The sequence below is a fragment of the Hyaena hyaena genome, unplaced genomic scaffold (assembly GCF_003009895.1).
Source record: "Hyaena hyaena isolate Hyena2069 unplaced genomic scaffold, ASM300989v1 scaffold_1986, whole genome shotgun sequence".
Lineage (NCBI taxonomy): Eukaryota > Metazoa > Chordata > Mammalia > Carnivora > Hyaenidae > Hyaena > Hyaena hyaena.
The window spans coordinates 112379-137157 of NW_024082623.1; the positions used below are offsets into that span (position 1 = coordinate 112379).

At 44.3% G+C, this 24779-nt stretch overlaps 1 protein-coding gene across 2 annotated transcripts; it reads left to right on the plus strand.

Annotated features, from left to right (window-relative positions):
* Positions 1-23969, plus strand: SCN3B (sodium voltage-gated channel beta subunit 3). Of its 2 annotated transcripts, XM_039225230.1 has the most exons (7): positions 1-239; positions 666-746; positions 7661-7824; positions 10409-10634; positions 14864-15002; positions 19505-19583; positions 20105-23969. In XM_039225230.1, the coding sequence occupies exons 2-6, from the start codon at positions 692-694 to the stop codon at positions 19566-19568; spliced, it is 648 nt and encodes a 215-aa protein (XP_039081161.1). In that variant the 5' UTR covers positions 1-239; positions 666-691; the 3' UTR covers positions 19569-19583; positions 20105-23969. The 2 variants fall into 2 exon arrangements, with proteins under 2 accessions (XP_039081161.1, XP_039081160.1); XM_039225229.1 differs by having other exon boundaries at positions 19505-23969.
* The last annotated feature ends 810 nt before the right edge of the window (positions 23970-24779 follow it).

A 24779-nucleotide genomic window follows, 5' to 3' on the forward strand; every position in this document is an offset into this window, starting at 1 on the left:
AGAGATCGGTGGCCGACAGGAGCTCCCGCCTCCTTCCCCGCCCCTCTGGACCTTCCCGCGGAGCAGAGGGCGGGTGTGGACGGGACCGAGGTGGAACGAATTTTGGAGCTCAGACCGGAGGCCTCGGTGGCTTTGGGCGCGGGGGGCACGCCCAGCTGGAGAAGCCGGTGCAGGCTGATGAAGCCGAAGCTCCCGGGTCTTGGTGGATCCTGGTTGGAGCGTAGCTGTTCCCAGGGGAGGTGAGAGGTGGATTAACATGGACCCCTTCGACAGCGCAGCCGCCTAGAACCAGCCGTGCTGCTCTCCTCCGAGCTGAGCTGCCACCTGGGCGCAAACCCGAGAAGCAGCTGAGCAACTGGAATTTGTGAAGTTCCGGGGTGGGCGGGGAAGGTACTGTCCGTGGTGCTGAGCCGGATCCCAGCAACGGGCTCCGGGGAGAGCGCGCGTAGCTGCTGATCGTCTCCCTCGAATTGGGGCGGTGCGCTGGGGTGGTTTGGAGCTGAAACCCCCGCCCGGCTCGATAACCCCTGAAAGCCTCCCCAGTCATCGGCGCTTGGCCCTCATTTCAATCAGAAAGTCGCCCCCTTGGGGCAGTTCGTCCCAAAGGGTTTCCTCGAAAGTATCGAAAGAGGGCAGTTCTTGACCGAGGGAATCTCTCTGTTTAGTCCCGAAGCCAGCCGCCGGAGAAAAGATGCCTGCCTTCAACAGATTGTTTCCCCTGGCTTCCCTCGTGCTCATCTTCTGGGGTAAGTACCAGCACCCCGCCATGAGAGATGCAGATAACAGTAATAATGCCAACAATAATAACACTTATTGATGTTTGTAACAAAAGGAGCCTTGGTTGGCTTCTCTCTATGCATGTCTGCCAGACATGGAGATTCATAGGGGTTCCATGAGAGCTGGGATTTTGAGATTGGAAAAATACCTCCTCACTCCCCTGCTGTTATATTCCAGAACCACCCTTAGTGGGTTTTCCACCCCTCCTTTTGTTACCTGTTAATTCCAAAGTATTTTTTCCCTTTTTCCTTTGCTGAAAGGAAATGAAGTCACATTCATTATGAAAAATCTCAGTTGCATTTACATTTCATTTTTCAATTAAAAATCTTTGGGTCTTCAAATTAATTCCCATGTATTTTTTTAAAAAGCTAAATGCATGCATTTTGAGAATGAAAAGACTTTATTGAGCCATTTGTGTAATTTTAATAGGGAAAATGGGCTTCAGTCATTTGCAACTATGTCTTTGATAAACAGACACCTGGACATTGCATCTTTATTCTTTTTCATGAACATGTGAGGCTAAGGTGCTTTGGTGTTTGGGGAGCTGTGTGTTTTGCTTTCAAAAATAAATAGGTTCTTGTTTGCTGTGAGGATATAAGGTGACCTTCTCCCTCCAAATAAAGAAGACCTTCACTTGCAACACTAAGGCTAAGCAGAGTGGTGTCAGAGTGGGGTACCTGCATGTGTGTAGAAGAGTTAATGAGTCTACGTGATAACGTCTGTATATGTGATTGAGAGAATGCCTTACTGTGTCGATGCATATGCCTCAGTGTTTGAATGTGTGTGTTAGTATATGTCTGAGCATGTTAGTTAGAATGGATTGGTGAAGACGTGTGTGTGTGTGTGCGTGTGCGCGTGCATGCACACATGAGTGTGTGGTTGTATAGTTCTAGGCATCTCTCTCTTGGTGACTGATTAGATCCTCAGGTAAAATACAGGTGCTCTTCAGTTGATATATTGCTTCACATGATCTTTTACATTTCTATTTTTTAAATGCTTTTATCTTCCTCTGTGCTAAAAGTCAATAACCAGGATAATTGTGCCCACTTGCTTTATTGAAACTAGGCATGTGGGATTAATTCTCCCACGGCTGGCCTGAAACTCATTCTGCCTGTGCAGTGGCAAATATGCTGATGGGAATTGCCTCTGCCTTAGTATCACTTTATTAAGCCTCCAGGACTTACTGGCTGCCAGCATTATCTGGATTTTGCATGTGACCAAAAGCAGAGCCAAGCTTCCTGTTGAACAAAATGCCTGATGAGACAGTCTGGGAAGGACAAAGAGGGAGAGTAACGCCAGTCCCAAGGGCAGACTCACCACCATCCATCCCCTGTAGAGTAGACTAGACCTGAAGATGAAGCAGACAGAATGGGTTGCCAATGACCTCACCTGCCTTGACGATTTAAGGCTGGGATTTCCTCAGGGGAGGCTAAGACTAGAGACATGAGCCTTAGGAGAGGTTAGTCTGGCTGGATAAGAAAGAGTATGGGTAAAGCAGCAGAAGATAAAGTTGCAGAGAAGGACAGGGGTGATATTCTACAGAGCTCTTCTTCCCAAACCTTAATTTAAAGTTTTAGCATCTCTGCCTGAATTCCAGTGGAAGGGATGAACATACCATATCCTAAGCCCTTTTTAGGACTTATAAAGCCTGGTTTGGAGTCTTAGTCTGATATTAGCTTGCTATGTAACAACCTTAGAGTATCTAGTTCTTCATACGTAAAGTTCGGAAGTCGGGGCTGATAATATCTAAGACTGAAAAGTAAGGAAATATTTACAAAATATTGCTAAACTTGGTACATCCACCCCTCTCCTCACCTCTACTTCCCACCCCACCCCCAAAATAAAACCTTTGGAAGAAGTGTGCACATCACACCCATCATTGCTCATTCTCAGCTTCTTTATGATCTGAACATTGGTTCACAAAGATTAAAAGCTGCAGTAGGAAAAGGGATGGTTCAGGAAATCTGGTCATCAAATGTAAGAGAAAGGCCTCATTTCACAAATGCGATTTCATTTTATTTGAATGTAATTCTTGTACTGGAAACCATTTTGACTAGGTATGTTCTCCCTTCCTAAGTTGCTTTTTCACATGACGCAAATATTAATGGAAAGAATATTTGCTATTATATTATTTTCTGCATATATTGAAAAAGTTCCCTTATTTCCTTTAATGAAGTATATAATAATAATTTTAAAAACTTTGCACTTGCCTCTTGCTGTGGTTTGCAGAGCACTTTTCAATCTGTTACTTCTTTTTGGTCACCATATCAGTCCTTGGGGATAGCCAGGCGAAGTAGCATTACTTCCAGTTTAGATGTGAGAAAATGAGCTCAGGGATAGGGAAGGACTTGCTTAGGAGCTCTTGTCTCTTGATTTCAGTCTTCTAGTGCTTGTTCTAGCACCTCTAATGAATACATGTGCTGCTATGCAGGATTGCCGGATGGGCATCTGTCCTCACATACCTCTTGGGAGCCACCACCCCTCCACCCCTTCAGCCATGCCTTTCCTATGCCCTCACCATCCAGATCCCTGTATCTTCTCTGCTCTTCCTCTCCAGGTCTCCTCTCCCACGTGTCTGCCCTGTTGGGGAATGTTTTCCTGTCTTCCCCCAGCACCTCATCTTGCACCCATTCTTGAAAGGCTCTGCTAAGTCACTGGTTAATCTGATAGACAAATCATTTCAGGGTGTTAATATCTACAGATAATTTCATTTATTACCCATTTTTGGAAATATTTACACTGCTTTATTATCTTAGCACAAAGAAATGCATTCTAGAGCAAGCTCAGGAGGGGCAATCTAGTATTATCCAAAGAATAAAAAGATTTGAGGGTATTAGAGGAGTTGACTCTCCACCTCATGATAGATTGATACTATTATTTATTTAATGTAATCATTAGGAATATTTCTACCTATTCTACCATCTCATAAGTTTCCTCATTATTACTATAGAAATTGAAGGAGAGACCAGAGGTCAAATGATTTGGCCAAGATTATTCCAGGAGTTTATCATTTACAGTCAGCAATGTGGATTGAATATCTACCATACGTACAACCTTTTCTTGGGTATCTAGAGGATTTCACAGAGAGGCAGTGGTGTACTACAGACTCATGGGGTGGAGGAACAGATTTCACTTCTTGATGGAAGAAGCAGCAGGTCATATGGCAAAGGGCAAGGAAAGAGGGATGAGAGAATTTTGTGGCCATTTTGCAATGTACTATCCAGGACTTCATGAACAGAATTCTTATGCCTTGAAACTGGACTTCGGCCATGAGAAGGGAATCAGTAGTGCCTGTTCCCTGATGATATACCAGATTACTGTCATCTCAGGAAAAAAAGGCTGCCGTGTTCTCCACAGTTATCCCCCTGACTGCATATATTCTGTGCTCTCTCCTTTAACTATAAATGAATTAACTGTACTCCTATTTAAGACCCATTCATTGCCTGTCACGTATTCAATGGATGTTGGTCCCACAAATTATTCTTTTTCAACCCCAATAGCTCTGCTACCACCTTCATACAAGCCAAACCATTGGGCCATCTCTCAGTCTGATCAGTGTACCAGCCTCTTGACTCTTCTCTTTGCTCCCACATTGTCCTCTGTCACCTCTTCCATTTATTCTCAACATAGATCATGTAATTTTGTATAAATCATGTCATTCTTCCACTCAGAACATTCCAGTGTTCCCCATGTACACATTTCATCAAGTTTATTGATTAACCATTTTTCTTATACTGGTTATAATCAGTATTTGATTCTGAGAGGGAAGTATTCATTATTGATATACTGTATGGACTTTTTAAATTCCATCCTTTACAAATGATCAAGATTGGAGCTGTCAAAACTATATTTTTATCATGGAAAAAATTTCAGCTCCCCAAGTCATAATGCTGAACAGAATTGGAATATTTTCTTTAGAATTACTTGAAAAGGCAAATGAAAGCTTATTATAGGATGCTTTATTTTCTTTTCTCTCTCTAGAACCAGAATATTGCTGGCAGCTATTGTATTAAAAAATTAAAGTATATTTTCACTGCTAAAAAAAAAATCAAAAGTCAAAGTTCTAATCAAGACCAGCCGTGATCTGACCTGGCTTATGTCTCCTTTCTCATTTTGTTCCCTGTGTTTTATTGTGCTCTGCTTTCGACAGACACTCCCACCCTAGGACCCTTGAAATGCTATTTCCTCTGTTTGCACACTTGCATACAGATATTCATATATCTCCTTTCTTTCTCTCATTTCTTTCCTTCAGTGCCTGCTCAGTGTCACCATCTCAGTGAGGCTGTCTCCAATGTTCCTATGCACCTCTCCTCTGTTTTACTTTTTCTCATTAGTACTTACTACAATGTCATGTTTCTTATTTTTCTCTCCCTCCCCTGAAATGTAGGCTTCATGGGGGCAGGGATGGTTTCTGTCTTGTTCCCTGTTGCGTTTGTCAGTGCCTAGAACAGTGTCTGGCACACAATAAGTACACACTGTATTTGTTGAATAAATGAACAAATAAATGAAGGATAAAATACATTAGCAGGTGATACGTCCAAAGCACATTCATATAAATCATTCCACAGAATTCCCATGATGACGCTGTTAGATAGATGTTATTTTCAGCCTTCTGTTGATGAATAAACTGAGTCTCAGAGGTTAAAGAGTAGATAATCCCAGGCCTTCAGTAGCTAAATACATCTTCTTTCTGCCTCTGTGTTCGTAACTGTGCATTCCTTGATACAGTTTCCTATGCTGCTTCTGAAGTCATCATCACGGAGCTAACTTATCTTTGCCATGTCTCATTAAATATGAATGTGCCTCAAGGCTGCCTGTGACACAAGAGTGCTCAATGCACATTCTCTGCACCCGTACTCATTCCCAAACTTTTGCACAGACCACACCTTCTTTTCTCCTTTTTTTTCAACCAGGCTTACAATCAAGACTTCAAACACATCACATCTTGAAAGTGTTTCTGATCAGTTCTCTCTAGATACAGGTCCTCTCTCCATTTAAAGTGATGGTCCACATGTAGAAGCAGGAGACCCTCTTGCAGACTGCCTCATAAGAGCAGCCCCAGCTAGCTTGAGAGTTTTAAAACCAATTGACTTTATTTTCCCTTGATGTTTTAAACTTCATCATAGTGCTACTTATGTTTGTTAATTTTTTTTAATGTTTATTTAGTTTTGAGAGAGAGAGAGAGAGAGACAGAGCGTGAGCAGGGAAGGGGCAGAGAGAGAGGAAGACACAGAATGTGAAGCAGGCTCCAGGCTCTGAGCTGTCAGCAAAAAGCCTGATGTGGGGCTTGAACCCATGAACTGTGAGATCATGACCTGAGCCAAAGTCAGACACTTAATTGATTGAGCCACCCAGGTGACCCAGTATATTAGCAATGTGTATTGCTTCATTTTATAGGGGTTCTGCTTTTATTATTAATTTATGGGGAGGTAGCACTAGAAGGGGTCTTAGAAGTCCTGATATCAGATCATCCCATTTTTGAATCTTCCATACAATGAGGTATAAAATCTTACCAAATAGGGTTTTTTTTGCATTTGTTTAGAGCTTCCTTTTACAGAAAATTCCTTTTTTTTTTTTTTTTTAATGAGCCAAACTTACTTCTTACAATTTTTGGAATTGGAAAGAATCTAATTTCTCTTCCACAGGCCAGCCTCCAAATATTTGAAGGCAGATAAGTTCTGTGTCCAAGCCATGCACCCCCAACTCTCCCATCTGTTTTCCCCCCAGACCTTGTCTCCAGGCGCTTCTCCATCTTGCTCCCCGCTGGGCATGCACTCACTGAACAACTTTCTGTTGTCAAATGTGACAGCCTGAACTGATCAGAATGGTCCAGATTGGTTCTGCATGGTGCAGAGGCACTGTCTCGCCCTCATTCTGCACATGGTACATCTGTTAATGCGGCCCACATTTGCATTCATTTTACTGGCAACCTCATCCCACTGTTGACTCATTCTTAACATGCAATCTCATGTACACACCCTATTTTCTGGGCCCCAAGTTTCTAGAGGGCAGAGACTGTAAGTCCAGATCTCCGTGTGGCAGGCAAGTTATCCCCCCACTCTGACCTCTCTCCAGATTTTTTAACTTTGTCTCTCTCTACATCTCTGCACGAAGCATTGCTCCAGCCCAGTGGTCAGCTCACTGTCTTCCTCACTGCTGCTCCATCCTCCACCACGTATCAGAATTACCTACTTTCTAAAATAAAATTCAGATCCAATTATATCTCTCCATGGCCTGCAAACATCTGACCCCGCATGTTGTGAAGGCCACACAAAGGTTGTCACAACGTGGTCCTCGTTCCCTTTCTAGACCCCTGCTTCATCTTCCTTCTCTTCCTCTCTCCCCAGCCCGACCAGGAATAATTGGCTCTCTTCTGGGAACAGACCACGTCACCAGCATGGCACTCACCACAATCCCATTTAATGATACTTAGAAGTATGTGTTCCCTGCTAGATTATAAATCCATTCAGGGTGTGGTTAGTGTTTTGTTCATCTTTGTGTCTCAGCCTAGCATTGGGCCTGGCACAGAGTAGATTTCAGTGAATGGTGGTTGAATGAAGGGTGCATGGATGGGTGGGTATGTGTGCACCCTATTTCCCACCTAGACTCTCAGTCTTTGAGGACAGGGCTCAGGTCTGCACCCCAGGAGGCTTTTAGTCAACTCACAGTTATCCATGGCTCCCAAAGCCCACTCCCTGCCTGTTCTGAGCGTGCACCCTTGGGGACCACAGGTGAAGATATACATGCAGGTACATGCAATCCTCAGGTTTGTCTCATGATTCTTCCTTCTCTTCTCCCTCCCTCTTGTTCTCCAACACCACTCTCCTGGTGCCCTCCTCCCCAACACCTCCTGTTCCTTCCCTGTCCCCGGGCCTCTCTCCAGTTAGTGTCTGCTTCCCTGTGTGTGTGGAAGTGCCCTCGGAGACGGAGGCCGTTCAGGGCAACCCCATGAAGCTCCGCTGCATCTCCTGCATGAAGAGAGAGGAGGTGGAGGCCACCACGGTGGTGGAATGGTTCTACAGGCCTGAGGGCGGTAAAGATTTTCTTGTATGTCTGGCTGATGACTCTGGCCTTTCTTTTGCTTGCCTCTGCTCTTATGTGCCTGGCTCCTGAGAGTCTGGGGAGTGAGAATCTCACAAATATTGGCTCTTTCTTTTCAAAGTGTTGACAGCTCCCCAGCAGATAACTGACAGCCTGAGTGTAGCCCAGCCTCTGTGACAGAAAGGGCACTTGGTCAGCCATGGGCATTCCTGGTTACCAGTGGGGGAAGGGGGAAAAGAGATAAATAGCATGTAGAACCTCCTGTGTGCTAGCCACCCCATAAGGCACTTTGCAGGTGTTTTCATTGACTCTTCTGCACCGTCATGTTGGATGGATTAAATTAGTAGATAGATGGAAATAACACTCAGCATCATTATACGGGACAGCATAGGTTAGCTCATTTAAATCTCACAATCCCAGTGAAATAAGAATGATGGGGATGGCCAAGGCTGATAGTCAACTGGTATACCCCACAGCCGCATCTGTGAGTGAACTATTTAAATAGTTCTATAATGGATACTTGCTGTGCCTCCCAAGTGGCCTCATCACCATCGGTTCCACTAGGAGCCTCCAGACCTCCTTATGAAGCTAAGGGATCATCTGACAGAGCAGGGAGCCTCCAAGACTGTGCTCTGTGCGGTGGCTAATATTAGTTCTGATTGGTTGGTGCCACTGCCAATAACGTTATATGCTTTGAATATCACCTTGGGGATGACTATTATTCACACTTTCATGGACTCTGGAACCCACGCTGTCTGGGTTTGATTCTCGACTCCACAACTTTTTAGTTTTATGCCCTAGGACAACTTGCTTCACCTCTCTGTGCCTCCATTTCCTCATCTCTAAAATGAGGATGTAAACGATAGCTACCTCAAAGAATGGTTACCTTCAAAGTTGTTAGCTTTAATTTTTAATGCATTTACCATAGCCCTGGAAAACAGGAAGCATGATACAAGTGTTTGCTAGAGAGAAGGTATACGTACATGAGTGAGGAAACGAGGCCCGAAGAAGTTAATAAGAGACCTTAGATTCGAACCAGCTTGTCTGACAGCAGATACAAAACCCTTTTTACTGTGCTATCTCACCTTCTTGAAGGCAAGTTTCTTTTGTGCAAACACTTAATGGAGATGATAGCAAGGTGAAATTGTGTGCTCCAATCAAGTGTTTGTTCCAGAACTGGAACCAGTAAATTTCCCTGAAACCTTGGGGTTCACTCAGAGTTGACTGTGACTGAGGCTGGTCCCCAGGGTACAGGAATCTAGGCCAGATGTGAAGGCTCCCATTGGCCTCAGGCCTGGTGGTGTGCCAGCCACTTACTCTACTTCCATGTCTGCCCAGAACGAGTAGAAGTTGACTCAGAAGGAGGAAAAGGGGGCCACCTGGGTGGCTCAATTGGTTAAGTGTCCAACTTTGGCTCAGGTCATGATCTCACAGTTTGTGGGTTTGAGCCTCATGTTGGGCTCTGTGCTGACAGCTCAGAGCCTGGAGCCTGCTTCAGATTCTGTGTCTCCCTCTCTCTCTGCCTCTTTCCTGCTCACAATTTCTCTGCTCTCAAAAATAAATAAACATTAAAAAAATTGTTTTAATTTAAAAAAAAGAAAAAAGAAAAAAGAAGGAGGAAAAGAAACTTTAAAAATTGTAGTGGACATACAAAGCAGTGCTGTCTACTAGAAATTTTTGTGAAAATGGAAATGTTCCATATATGTGCTGTCCAGTACAGTAGCCACTAGCCACATGTGGCCACTGAACACTTGAAATGTGGCGAGTGCAACTGGGAGAGTAAATTTTACATTTTATTTCATTTCTAGTCATTTAATTTTTAATGGAAGTAGCCACATGTGGCAAGTGGAGACCAGAATGGACAGCACAGCTATACAGAATAAAAAGGTGTGTCAGAAGGTGGAAGTACTTGAGAAAAGAAATTTCAAGACCACATTTCAGTTCTAATTCAGCCCAAAGTGAAAGACCTGAAGTGTGCATCTCGTTTGGCAGCTCTCTGCTCATTGGTGACACTTTTGTGTCCTGGGTCCCTTTCCTGTGGCCTGGCCCAGACTGACCACATCCCCTCAGTGGCAACCAGATCAGAGAGTCCAGTTTTGAGGCGAAGGCTTTCTGATGTCTTCATGACTCGTGAGGTGGCCTCTCTTGGTCTCTATGCTCTGTTCTCCCACTGGCTGCCCCTGTGACACTACTTACTCTCTCTCTTGCTCTCTCTGTCTCCTTCCAATTCTTTCTTTCAGTTTCCCCCTCCTGGTCTCCTATAGGCTTTACTCACCTTCTTTGTTCTTGTTCTCTGCACCTCTTTTTCCTGCCAGCCTTCTTCTTGTCTACCTGCCTGCATCTTCCTGTGCTGTGTCCATGTGCCCTGATAACCTGTTTACCTTTGCTCATCTTTTGCTGCCTTTCTCTCTCTTCCCTGCCCTCCGCTGAGCCTCCTCATCACACTCGCAAACTCAGGATCTCCTTGTAGCCTTGTCCCCTCCCTTCCCTGTCCATGCATGACCGCTCCTTTTCTCTGTCCTGTCCCCATCCTGGCCCTCCTACCCTGTTTTCTCTCCCGGCCCTACCTCTTCTGCTTCTCTACCTGCAGATCTACGAGTATCGAAATGGCCAGCAGGAGGTGGAGAGTCCCTTCCAGGGGCGCCTGCAGTGGAATGGGAGCAAGGACTTGCAGGATGTGTCCATCACTGTGCTCAACGTCACCCTGAATGACTCCGGCCTCTACACCTGCAACGTGTCCCGGGAGTTTGCCTTTGAGGCACATCGCCCTTTTGTGAAGACTACGCGGCTGATCCCCCTCCGTGTCACCGAGGAGGGTGAGGCTGGGGCGCAGGGTCGGGAGGACAGTGGGTCTCCACACAAATGAGGCCTTTGCAGAGTGCAAAGCAAAGCCTGTGTATAGGGAGGGGTGACATCTAAAAATGTCACCATTGACTTAACTTCTTTTAGTGGCCAGCTTCCTGCAAACTGCTGGAAAGCTTGCCTGTCAGCGCCTTTCCTCAAAGCAGAAAGGCTCAGAAAGGCAGTAGAAATACCTGTTCCTTGATCCCCTGACTCTCAGCCTTAGAGAAAGAAGTCAGCCTCCATGAAGCCGAAGGCTGCCAACTCAGCTACCTTCTTCTCCAGCCTGTGTTGAACCCCTGACTCAATGGGCACAAGGAAAGCTCATGAGGTTATCTAGAGGTCCCCTGACCCTCTTGTCATGGAAGCCATACCTCCTCTGAAGAGCGGTCCTCAAACATCAGCAAGCCTCAAAACCCCCTGCAGGGCCTAAAATGCAGACTTTCTGCTTCTGTGGATAGAGCCTAAGTGTTTGCATGTCGAACAAATTGCCAGGAGATGCCCATGCTGCCTGGGACCACACTTTGAGAACCACTGCTCTAAACCAAAGTCTTCTGTCTTCCCCAAAATAATCACACAACCCACCTCTTCCCCATCCCCTAGCATCTATCAGTACAAAATCTCATTCTCAAGTGGAAGAAAAAAACCTTTCTAGTCTTAGTTTAAAATCTTCAGATTTCCCACAGTCAGTCTCTTATTAGGGTGGGGGTGGGGGTATCCTTCCATCAACCCAGTTCAAATGTTTCTGTTTTAATCCAGTCCAGAATCTTGAGGGTGAAGGTAGAGTGTGCTCACACATCTGGTTTCAAGGGACTCAGAGAACTGTGGTTCCCAGCCCCTTGCAAACACTCCCTTGTGTTGTCAAGAGACCAATATGTGCATGTCCTTTTGTGTCTTTCCATCCAGGCTAAGGGATGGTGCCATTTTCCTTGGACTGTTCTTAGGCAATCTATTCCCAGCATACTCTTACCATTTTCACTGCCCCAAGAGGCAGAATGGTGAGCAAGTAAAAGGTGCGGGGCATGAAAGAAGAGGTCGAATTCAAGACAGCGTTCTTCCTAGTATTCCCGAGAATACTGACTTCCAAGCCACACATTTCCTTATTTTTTTCTCTCATGTTATTGTGATATAATTCATGAAGCAAACCTGAGAGTGAACGGCAGGGCAAGAGGGGTCATGATTTTGTCCTGATGTGGACAACATGACTAAAACAAAAGGTAGGTCAATTCTGAACGTGCAGAAGCACTCTCAGACCACTGGCATTTAGACCTGATAGGCCATTCTCTCTCTCTTGTGTACAACGCGTCACCTCTTGTGTACAACGCGTGGGTTGGACTGGAAGCTCTCTAAGGTATTTTTCTGTTCCCAAGTTCCATTATCCTCTCTGTTTACACACCTCTTCCCCCCGGGGAAAAGAGGCTGGCGCCCTCTACTGGTCACTGCCGGAACTGTTGGCTTGGTGACGCTGACACTAGGAAGATGTGGGTCTCCACCCCCCTGCTCTCTCAGGCTTTTGCCTCCAGAGACTCTGGCGCAGCCAGTGGAAAGTGTGGCAAAACTGAACCTGTCTGCCTGCTGGGCACCAGAGCAAGACTTGGGTAAGAATAGAAGGAAAATGAGTTTGTTATCAGAATCACAGAGCCTCTTGGGATGTTAGGGCTGGAAGGAAGCTTGGCTCTCATTTCTTGCAGAGGTTCTGAACAAAGAGCAGGCATCAGAATTGCCCAGGGGGCTTTCCTTGCATGTAGCCAGCTCCCTACCACTCTTATGGGTATGAGCTCTGTAGCTTGGGGTGAGGTCTGGCATGTGTAAGTAGAAATTACTCCCCAGGTGATTGATTGGAGGGTGCAGCTCCGATGCCCCTCATTCTGTGGTTGGGAGATCAGTGAGGGGCTTGCTGAGGGATATGAAGCAAATTAGCACCAGACACAGGACTACAGGCCTCATCTTTTGCTTACCAGGCTAGCTCTATTTCCAGTGCATCTTTCTCTTCTACCACCACCCCTCTTTCTGCTACTCTTTCTTTTCATATCTTTTCTTTTCTTCTTTCCCTCCCTTCTTTTCCCTTCCTTCCTTTTTTTCCCCTTTCTTTCTCTTTTCCTCTGTGAGCCTCTGAGAACCCCCCTCCTGCCAAGATACTCACTGCTTCCATAAGGCTCAGAGCTACATGCTCCACCACGATACACCACATCACATCTCCTCCAGTCCTGTGGTCCTGAAAAATCTCCCTGGTTCTTTGTTCAAGCTGAACTTACCCTGTCCTAAGCTCTGACCTCTGGGCTCTAAGAAAAAACTCTGAGATCTCTTCCCCCAGAAGTGACTAAAAATACGAGCATGGATAGCTTCCTGTGTTCCTACTTCTGGGCTATTGCATTTAAAAAGAGCATGCTTTAGGGGCGCCTGGGTGGCTTAGTCGGTTAGGCATCCGACTTTCGCTTGGGTCATGATCTCGCGGTTCGTGGGTTCGAGCCCCGCGTCGGGCTCTGTGCTGACTGCCAGCTCAGAGCCTGGAGCCTGTTTCATTCTGTGACTCCCTCTCTCTCTAATCCTCCCCTGCTCATGCTGTCTCTCTCTCTCTCTTAGAAATAAATAAAAAACATTTAAAAAAAAAAAAAGAGCATGCTTTAAGCCAAGTACATAAAAAATCAGGTATTACCAAGCCCACAAAAAGATATTTTATGTGTATGGTGTTCTTCTGTGCCACTAGCCAGATTTATGAGCTCCAGCTCCATCCAGTTAGGAAATCGGGACTGCTTCTCTGAGCTGAAGGTCATGGCTGTAGCAATGCTGTACTTTTCATGAGCGAGGCCTTATGGATGACTGGGGCCTATGAATAACCAAGGGCCATGAATCTAATTTGCTGGAGGAGTTAGCAACAGGAGATGTAGCTACAAACTTCTTTTCCACTAGAAAGGATTATATGTATCAGGGCCTTTGCCATACATTATCTTTCAATTGTCATTCTGGTTGGCTGTGAAACAAAGATCAGTATTTATTTATATGCATTCTGCAAATACTTATTGAGTACTGCAAATATTCCAGGATTAGACAACAGGCTGATAATTCAGAAATAAGTGAAATATGTTCTTAATAAGCACACCGTCAGTAGAGAAGAGAGAGAAACACACCACAGCACAAACCGAGAGGTGTTAACAATGGACGGATGAGAAAAGTGCAGAGGAGGACATGAATAGCTCTGCATTAGAGGCAGAGGAAGGTTCCACAGAGGAGCGGACTTTGGTGGAGTCCAGAAGAATGATTGGGAGACTGAGAAGCAGGAGAAGATATTGGGAGAGAGGTAGCTGAGGGGTGTGCAATACAATTGAGGAAGAGGAAAGGGGATGAAAATGTCTACAGATCCCAAAAGACCACAGTGTATATGAGAAGTGAAGTTTTGCTGGCCTACTGAATGGAAATGAGGAGAAAAGGGTTGGATTGTGCATCTTGCTTGTCATGTCCATGATTTGGTCTTTATCCTGAGGGGAGGATGCACCATGGGAAGATTTAAAGCGTGAAAAAGGCAGGATCAGATTTGTGTTTCAGAAAGCCTGGTTAATACATGGAATGCTCCAATACTCATTTCTGTTTGGGTTTGGGATGGTCTGGAAGGAAGATGAAATGGAAAGAACCCTGTTTCCAGTCCAGACTTGTAGAGGCCACACCCACATCACTGGGTGGGCTGACTGCACTGGCCCCTTACAATGTTTTCCATGCTTTCTCCCTCTGCCACTCTATGCTCAGTGGTTGAACCAGACCTGTCCCTCACACCTGTGTAAAGAATATCACAAGATATTCTTTAATACACTAGGTAAGGGTGTGAACTGTCACCCTTACTGTACAAGTTAAGAAAGTAAGTTTCAAATAAGGGACATGACTATCCACACAAAACTGGGACCCAGGTCTTCCATCTCCTTCCATTCCAGGATTCCTTCCACGGCTCTATTTTCTTTCCACTCTTCATTCTTTCTCATCCCTGCCCCCACCCCTGCTTCTGCTCCCAAAAAAAGTCAGTGAGGAAGCTGACAGACAGGAGAGTCAGAGGATATTAAATCTCTTTGACACCTTCTCAAGTTCCGTAGAGCCAAGGCTAATTTAAGCCCTACATAAAAAAAAAAAAAAAAAAAAGTCTCATATGTCTCTAACCCAATGACAGTTCTGGGTATGTTGGACATGCACATTCTAAACCTCACTGTCCCCCTTGCAGCTGGAGAGGACTTCACCTCTGTGGTCTCTGAGATCATGATGTACATCCTTCTGGTCTTCCTCACATTGTGGCTGCTCATTGAGATGATATATTGCTACAGGAAGGTCTCGAAGGCTGAAGAGGCAGCTCAAGAAAACGCGTAAGTGCCAAGATGCCAAAGTGATGCTATTGAGCACCTTCAAAGTGTTTGCTCTCACGGATCAGGTGCTAAGCAATTGACACCCTCCTCCACTTGCCTCACAACAACCTTTGAGGTAGGCAGCATTCATATACTCATTTAATGGATGAGAAAACTGAACCTGGGAGAGTGTGCCCGGGACCATTATAAGAGGCAAAGCAAGGTCTGGATTCATGCCTGCTAACTCTTCCCCTGTTCTCTTAACCACTGATGTAAAGCCCATAGCTCCCATCACAATCCCATGAAATTAGCATTATTGTGACCATTTCATGAAGCAGGCTTATGGAGGTTGTGTGGCTTGCTGAGGCCATGCGGATGATGAAAGGAGAGGCTGGGATGTAGGCCCCTCTACTCTGAAGGCCCATGCTCTTTCTGTCGCACTCAGCTGTTCGTTGTACACTGTGGAGCTCATCAGGCCAGCTGGGCCTTGCCTTATATCAGCCAAGGAGCTCAGAGCCACACGTTCTTGCTCCCGGAGCCTGGCAGCAATGGAATGCATGGAGTAGAGGCTCTCATCCTCCAATGGCCAGACTGCACCTTGGCCATTTTCACCAAGGCCCTAGTCACTCAGGAGTGAGCACATCTGAGAAAAAGATGGGGTCTGAGGGCCTAGGAGGCCCCTCTGGCCTGTTACTTGGGGAGAAGAAAGAACAGAACTCACAGATGTACAAGGCTGGCAACACTGCTGAGGGGACAACCTAAAAACTGTAGGCTATTATCACCCAAAAATGTTTGATAAAGAAAGTATTTTGCACGATATCTATGACCCCAGGCAAGTAAAACCTACAACTGATACAAAGATAGAAAGTATTGATATATGAGAGGAACTTGTCATTCCTGGCAGAACCTAGGGTGCTTGGGTTTTAGTGCTTGGACAGGAAGTGCCCACACTTGGACAGGAAGCATCTACAACGGGGTCTGCACAGAAAACAGGGTCGGAATGAGGCCCCCAGAAGAGCCAGGATCTTCAAAGAGCTACACCACATGCAAAGGACAGATCAGAAAATCAGTCCACCAGCCCAGAGAAAAGCCAAGGAAACAACATCCATCTTGGCCTGACTCCCAAATAGAAACCTAAAAGATTCTTGAGAATTAGTAGCTGCAAGGCCACTCTCACAATGTTTGGGATTTAAATTTATACTACCTACGTGATCCAGGAAGCTTCAAGCTGAGAAACTCAATTAAAAAATTAATCCCCAGACAGCGATCGCCACGTAGAAGCAAATGAAACACCATTCTGAAGAGACCCACCCCTCAGCTGAGGCTTAACAGGATTCCTTGTATAAAGCATTGCTGAATCTGATTTTACAATCTGATCCAAATACACAACAGCAAACAATCCAGCATGGACAAGAGAAGTAACAAATGGCAAGATTACATCCCAGGAACTTCAGACACAAGAAGGGCCTGGTAGAAGTTAGAAAATAAGTCTATTTCAAAGAGTGAAAGCAAGGGGCTCCTAGGTGGCTCAGTGGGTTAAGTGTCCGACTTCCGCTCAAGTCATGATCTCCTGGTCTGTGAGTCTGAGCTCTGTCGGGCTCTATGCTGACAGCTCAGAGCCTGAAGCCTGCTTTGGATTCTGTCTCCCTCTCTCTCCACCCTCCCCCACTTGCATACACACTCTCTCTCTCTCTCTCTCAAAAATAAATAAACAGTAAAGAAAATTTTTTTAAAGAGTGAAAACAATAAAAGGAAGAACTGAAAGCCCAGGAATAGAATAAATTGTGAAGAAAAATGAACAGGCAGATTTCAAATAGGAATCTTAAAAATCTGGAAATGAAAAATATAGTCAATAAATTTTAAAACTTGATGGACTGGTTTACCAGAACAGTAGATAATGGACAAGCTGGAAATAAATGTAAGGATGTTATACAGAATGAAGCACAGAGATATAAAAAGCTGGAATATCACAGTGAAACATGAAGAAAGAAAATGAGAGTATCATTAGAACAGAGAAAATGTAAGAGAAACAATATTCAGAGAGACGATGGCTAAAAAGGGCATGACTCCTCAGATTCAGAAAGCATGACATGTCCTGAGCAGGATAAATATTAAATCTAAACACTAATCAGGGCACCTGGTTGGCTGTGTCAGTTAAGCGTCTGACTTCAGCTCAGGTCATGATCTCACAGTTTGTGAGATCGAGCCTGAATCAGGTTGTCAGCACAGAGCCTGGAACATGCTTTGGATAATGTGTGTCCCTCTCTCTCTGTCCCTCCCCCACTCATGCTCTCTCTCTCAAAAATAAATATTAAAAAAAAAAATCAAACACCAATCATCTTTACACTGATAAATGGCAGCCACTAAGATAACCTCCAGCAAACACCATCTGTGTTATAATACTGGACACGTCTCCCTGCTTTTATTCAATATTATATTGCAGTTTGTGAGTAGTGTACTAAGTAAATATAAAGGGGGTAAAAGAGTAAAAATTGAAACGGAAGAAACTAAAGAATTCTGATTCACACCCAATGTCATTATCTACTGTTGGCTTGAAATCTCTCATGGAGCTTCCCGGTGTCACCTGAAATCTGCCCCCACTCACGAAGGGCAGGGAGAGACTAAAGTAAGCCGCAGGCCATTCCAGATTGGGAGGTGGAAAGTTGAACAAGCCAGGCGTGAAGTTACCAGGCTTTTCTAGGGCAGCCACAAGATGAGCCTGCCAGAATCTTAAAGGTTTATGTAGTGAGGCCTTAACTAGGTTCAGACATGTATATTGTCCAGATAGTTTCAACACCGCTCCCTTGTCTTAAGATGTGGTCTTGGCAGCTTCTGGGAGTGGGGAAGGCAACTGGAAGGCACACCCCAAGGAAAGTGGAAGTGGGGGAGCCCTTGATTGCTGGGGTCCAGCTTACAGGTCACCTGGCAGCCACATCCCCTCCATGATCCCCTCCACCACCTACATAGAAAATCCAAGGGAATCTATAGACAAACCCTTAGAGTGAGGGAGAACATTCCACAAAGCTGTTGATACAAATCAAAACATGAAAGTATAAAAACCACCTATGGTCCAGCCACAAAAATTTAGAAAAACATTTAAATATTTAAAACATTGGAAAACACTTCTATTACAGCAGCAGCAAATAGTCTCCAGTATCTGGGAATACATTCGATAAAAACTTGCAAGACCTTTAAGGAGAGAATTACAAAACTTTACTGAAAGACTTCAGACCTAAATAAATGGAGAATAAAAGCTCGCTGTTGTAAACATGGCAATTCTCTCATAAATTAATCTGCAAATTCAATGACATTTCAATCAAAATACCCATTAGACTGTGCAAGGAACTCAATTAGCCGACCTTAAAAGTCACAGGGAAGACCAAAGGGTCTAAACTAGTCTAAACCGAGCGATGGCCAGATAGTGAATGTTTTAGGCTCTGCAGGTTACACAAGGGTCTCTGTTGTGTATTGTTCTTCGGTTTTCCTTCCTTGTTCGAAACTCTTACAACAGTTCTTAGCTCATGAGCTGTAGTTTGCCTATTTCAAAAAAAGAACAATATTTAGGGAAGGTGGCTGGTAGGACTTTACCTATCAGATATCAAGATTTCTTATACAGCAACTAAAGAGTTTGTTGATACTGACTTAGGCATACAGCACAAAGAGAATAAAAAAAAAAGAGCCCACAAATAGATCAATGTGTATGTACAACTATACATAATATATGACAGAAGTGGCACCACAATCACTCAGGGAAGAATGAACTCTCCAATATGTGGTAGAAGGACAATTCCTTATCCATATGGAAAAGAAGAGTCCCCATCTCTCACACTAAACAAAAATAAATTGTAAGTGGATGTAGAGATGAGGTAAAAAGTAAGCCTTGAAAATTCTATTGAGGGAATATAAGACAGTATCTTTATTATGCACAGAGAGGAAAAAAGGATAGTTTTCATGACAGTATATCTAAAAATGATTTGTTTAATACAAGAATTCATAAGGAAAGTTTAGAGACAAACCAGACTGGGAGAAGATATTTTCAAGACACAAAACCATCAAAGAAAAATCCACGAGAGAAAGAGAGAGACATCAGAGAGAAAGTTGCCAAAGCAAATGAACAGTCAAATTACAGAAGCAGAAATCCAAATAGCCTATAAACTTATGAAAAGATGTACAACGTCAGCAGTAATCAGGGAAATGAATATTTAAGCAACCATAGAATATAATCTCACATGCATCAGTTTGGACAACATTTTAATCTAACAATAAGAAGTCCTGAGATCCATGTGGATAAATGGGAAGATTCATACACTGCTAGTGGAAGGAAAAAAATAAAAAAACGCCTATTATTCTAGTTCCCAATGAAAGGGCCATTCTAGTTTTCTCTTGGGACACACAGGCAGAAGGAAACGCAGAAGTATTCTATAGATGTCCTTGTTCCTGTACCCTTGTTCCTTCCCTTTTCTTGTGTTCCCACCCCTGGGTACAAAAGTACTGATTCTCTCCCCTCATCTGCCCTCCTCCAGGTCTGACTACCTTGCCATCCCATCAGAGAACAAAGAGAATTCTGCGGTACCAGTGGAGGAATAGAAGGGTGTGACTGAGGTGATGTAAAGGAAGGGCAGGCAAAAGTGGAAAAGGATGGCAGCTTGTACAAGGAACTTGGTCACCCACACCCAAGTTGACTAAATTTGACCCCGTAGATTTCTACCCTACCCAGAGTCCCCACCTTCAGGGTACTTCTTAAAGTCAACACCCAGGTCACAAAGCTCTGTGTGACGTTAAGCCCTTCAGAGAGTGAATTGCTTTTGCCTGAGCAATTTGAACTTCTTACCCACAGTGACAAAGTAGTTCCCCGACTCCCTCCTTTGTAAGGATTGTAGATTTGGTGAGTCTTTGGCTGGCCTGGACTGGGCCAGGCTGGAAATTCTCAGTGAGTTGTTTTTATCATTGGTAGGTGGGCTAAACACTGAGGGACTGGATATTCCAGGTTCAGTGATATTAACAGTGTCAGGAGGGTGCCCCCAGGGGCCAGATCACTTCCCTTCATGCATCCATCCTTCTATTCATTCATCATATATCCGCTCACCTCTGAATTTTCACCTCTGACTTCCTACCTCCATCAGACCTCTACATACCATAAAACTTGGCCAGAACTGAGGAGTCAACATTTCTACACAGACTCAACCTCACCCTATTCTAGGTTTCAAGCAAGGAGCTCCCATGCCAACTGGACTTCCTGTGCTCCAAATAACCTTGTACAAATGCTGGAGATGGCACACTTCTCTGCCCCTAACTGGTTGGAATTGGCTTATTCTTCATTGCTTCAAGTGAATGTCATTGCTTCAAATGATGTCTTAATGGAAGGAAGCAGAAATGATTAATTTGGTTAAAGCAGGAGCATCATGAAGTGGGATTCCTTGAAGTCAGTTTTTGTTTTTATTTTCAAGTTCCTGGCCCACTTGACTAGAGCATCAGAGCAAAGCATGCCTTCCTAAGATCTTCAGTGACAGAAAGTTTACTAAGCATGGACCAAGATGGTTTCTGGAACTTGGTACTCTGGGGCTAGATCCTGATAGGTCTCTAAGGACTAGGTTGAACTCAGCCCTTCAAGAAGCCAAAGACAGAAGTGGCCCCTAAAAGTCATCCAACGTGTTCATCACCCTATCAGGGTAATGTATGTGTGCCCTCCAAGTGGAGCACACCACCTGAGATTGCTGGGAAGCATTATATTCTTGTGGGCATTGGAACTGAAATTTCTAAATTCTTCCTCTCAAAATTCCTGTAGATCAGTATTATCCCTCCTTTTACAGGAGGCAACTGAGACTCACACAGGGCTCAACTAAGAGATTTCAGAGGATAAACTGAAACATAGTAAGCCTTAGGTGATGCCCACTTGACACTTTCAGAGATGGGATGATTTTGGTTTTAAAAAGACCTTGAAATTGAGTTTGGCTACAGCCATGCCTCTTTCACAAGCACAGGGGTGAATTGCCTGGCTGAGGTTAACTCTGATAGATCCAGTTACCTGGAAACTAGCCAAGAGGCAGAGATCAAGACATGGGGTAGACTTGAAGAATTTCTTTAATGAAAAGATTTGTGACTACGAAAAATCCTCCAGACGGAGATTACATCTGGGAATATTTAAACTAAGAAACATGCTCTTTTGTCTAAGAAGGATGATGAGAGAATGAGTGAAGTGATAGGGGCAGGATAGGCTAGGTGGCTTCCAAATATTTCACCTGTGAATCTATGATGTCTAGTTGTTGAGGGTTTTTTTCTTTCTTGATTTTGGGAGAGCAGAGGAACACTGGAAAACTTTCAATCAATATCTCATTTCATTTTAATTGAGTGGTCCAAATGTGATGTTCTTCAGCTAGTGAGAGAGGGGAAGGCTGCTCCATGGGCTATGAGAACATACAAGTGGCTGGGACTCAATGATGGGTGTCCCTCAGATTTAGGGGAATTTATGGGGAAAGATAACACTCCACTGTCTTTGGGCCTCACCCAATGAACTCGTTTTTGTTTTTACAATTCTTCCATCTTTGGGGAAGTATTTGACACAAGTCCTTGTTCACACGTTCGAGTGTCTAATTTTATTGAATACTCTCAGTAAATTTAAGGCCTTTCTCATTGGTAACTGCACATGATTCCTGTGAAATCGGGGACAGAATGTAAATCATTTTTTTGTACTTTATGACAATAGGCACGGATTATTGTGCGGTTCTGCCGATCTCATGACTGGTGGATGGCCGAGCTTACAGTAGGAGCGAGCTACTTCCTATCACTCTACCCTCCTCTTGCTTCTAGTAGATAAGGCATCTAAGCATCTAACTCGTAATAATGTAGTATGCATGATGGCTGCCTTTTTTTTTTAAAAAAAAAAACTCCTCCCCAGATATTTCCTGAGTGGTTTTTAATGAGCTGAATGGCACCTATCATTTCCCCCCCTTATTTATGTTTTACAGGTAATCTTCTCTTTTCTCCCCCCTAATTCCTCAACCCTTCTCATTCTCAATTCTGTCATTAGACCAATATGGTTTACAAAGTGCTTTCGTTTCTGTTACCTCAGTTCTCTACAACTAACCCTGTGAGGTGGGTATTACTGATATCTCTGTCACAAATGAGCACACTGAGGCTAAGAAGCTTACCACATGCTAAGGTCACACAGCTGGGAGGTGGAGAGCTCAGTTCCCTTTTCCACTTAGACCGCATCCTTTCCTCTCATTGTTGAGCTTTCTGTCTCATCTTTGCCTCTCCTGCTTGTGCTGAGGTGTTCCACATCTTCTCTTACTCTTAGTGCCACTCGACAGCTCCTCTACCACTTTGCTTCTTAGCAGGTGCTCCAAATGTGCTTTGAGAGTCTATCTCGTTTTGGCTTTTCCTTTCTAGTTGGTTTGCACAATACTTTTTCTCCCAAATTATAATTCAACTCCTTCTTGGGAGACTTGATCAGGACTACAGAACTAAGGATAGTGTGATTCCCAACCTGCTTCAAATCCTCTCCACTCCTCATTTCTCTCCATATTCCTAGAGGACCCAGACCAAATGTGTGTTGCTCTGGAAACTGCATCTGGCATGCTGTTCCTATTAAAGGGCTTAGAAATGTTCTCAAGGGCTATTATCACCTTAGGAATCCCACCTGTTGTCTTGGTGCTGGATATTTTCCATGATCGATTTTCAATTACACAATTCACTAAAGGCTAAGCCAGGCTTGGGTCAGATTTTCCTTTTCCTACTGCTTAACAGCCAAGAACTTGACTCTGCTCAACAGTTGGCACTGTATACACTCTGCCCTACTGACCTTTACTGCTAGCTCAATCTTGTATCCTAGCCCTAACTCCTGTGTGGAAATACTGTGACAGACAGTGCCTGTCCCTACCCCAACCTTTACTTTCAGTCTGTTTAAAAGCATTTTCCCTTCTTTTCTCCATCCCTCAACATCCACATACCCAGATTTCTTATTATCTTGAGTTTCTGGTTTCTCCTTCAATGCTCAACTAGATATGTTAGTATGAAAGGAATTTTTCAAAGCAGGAATATGCTGGAGACATGTGTACAGCAATAAATGGTTAAGACAAGAGACAGTAGCTCCCTCCTCTCCCCGGGAAAGATCAAAAAGGAAAGTACACCCAACTCAATCTGTGAATCTATCGGACATCAATCAGAGGGGAAGGGCTGTGTAACTGGCATCTTTGCAGGAAAATGCAAAGGCTAGACACATTTCAGAATAGATCTTCATTCTCCTTTCCTAAGTTAACAAATAGAAAAATATAGAAGAAAAAAAAAGCGTTTCTCTCCACTCCTTTTGTAAATGAAAGATCCCTGAGCCAGTGAATTCACCTAGTCACTGTGAGTGTATCTGAGTAGTACTGTGTTCATCCTCTGATCATCCATCCATTCTGCATTTCAGCACCCACTCTGCCTGGAGCACCAATCTAGAGCCTCGGTGTGCCCTGTGGTCTTAGGTCTGAAAAATACCATCATCCAAGCTTTTCCTAATCTCTGAAACTCCACCATGGTAGATAACTCATGTTGAGTTATCTTACTTGAGTTTATAGTAGGACCCAGTAGATAAGCACTTGCAGCAAGTCTGAGTTGTAGTAGATCAGACTCAACCCCTATCATAGGCCAGATAAGCCTCAACGACAGGAATATGTTCCCCCCTACCCAACCCTGAGTCACCATCAGGCAAGGGCTGAATCTGATGGCAATGTGTGTGATGGGGAGGGAGGCACGGAAGCGCCGTGCTAGTAGGTTTGGGAAACACCATCAGACACCATAAGCAAACTCCTGCGGTCTTGCAACTGATAGATGTCTTTACCACATTGTCACCTTCATGTTGCTTTTTCTTCATTTTCCACAGCCAATTTTTTTCTGAACTCTAGCAATGTTGTTCCTGATCACCCAAGCTCTCGACAACCTAATGGCAGTATGTAGTGTTTTTCAGGAAATACCCTGTTCATGTCAATAAAGTGTCTCTACACACAGCTTGCTCTGGTTTTGCTCTACTATGTGTGTCTGCCATGTAGACTATGGCTTCTACCTCCCTCCCCAGCCTGCATCAATTCCTGAACTCACCATCAGTGGATATTTCCCTGGTAATGAAAAATGCATTTAATAGTCTGAATTAAACATACCATAAATGTGTGATCTAGCTGCTCTTCCCCTCTTTCCCACCGCTCCCCTCCCAAGTAAAAGAGTCAACAGTCCCCCCCTGCCTGACACCAAGTAAGTTTCCCACCAGGTGGTGAGGGGCTAACTTCAAGGAAGACCTGATGAGGGGAAGGGTGAGACTCCCTTATCTGTCTAGGTTAACAAGGAATTAAAGCAAATCTGTCTCTCTATGTCCACCTTCCTGGAACTGCCAAGGCACAAAAGTTACTTAAGAAATTGTTGTTGGGATTCCCAGTCTATCATCATATGCTCCTATAATAATAGTACTGGTTAATAATGGAATAAAAATTATCTTAGTATAGTACCAGGCATTATACTAAGGTGTATGCGCGCGCACACACACGCACGCGCACACACACACACACACACACAATTTGTATTATCTCCAAACAATTGAGGCTTGGAATAATGGTTGGGGACCAAGGCCACATGACTGCTAAATAGTGATGCTGAAATCTCTACTCAGGTCTGATTCCAAACCTCTTCCATTCAACTTTATCAGGCTGCCTCCCTCCCCAGGAAGGGTGTCCTAGACGTTGGGCGGATGGGCGGATGGCTGTGCAAATGTGTCTGAGCATGCCTACACACACACACACACACACACACACACACACACACACACAC

Coding starts and splice junctions, on each gene's coding strand:
- SCN3B (XM_039225229.1), top strand. CDS start 692: ATGCCTGCCTTCAACAGATTGTTTCCCCTGGCTTCCCTCGTGCTCATC. Junction 747..7,660: donor CCTCGTGCTCATCTTCTGGG/GTAAGTACCAGC, acceptor GCCTCTCTCCAG/TTAGTGTCTGCTTCCCTGTG. Junction 7,825..10,408: donor AGGGCGGTAAAGATTTTCTT/GTATGTCTGGCT, acceptor CTCTACCTGCAG/ATCTACGAGTATCGAAATGG.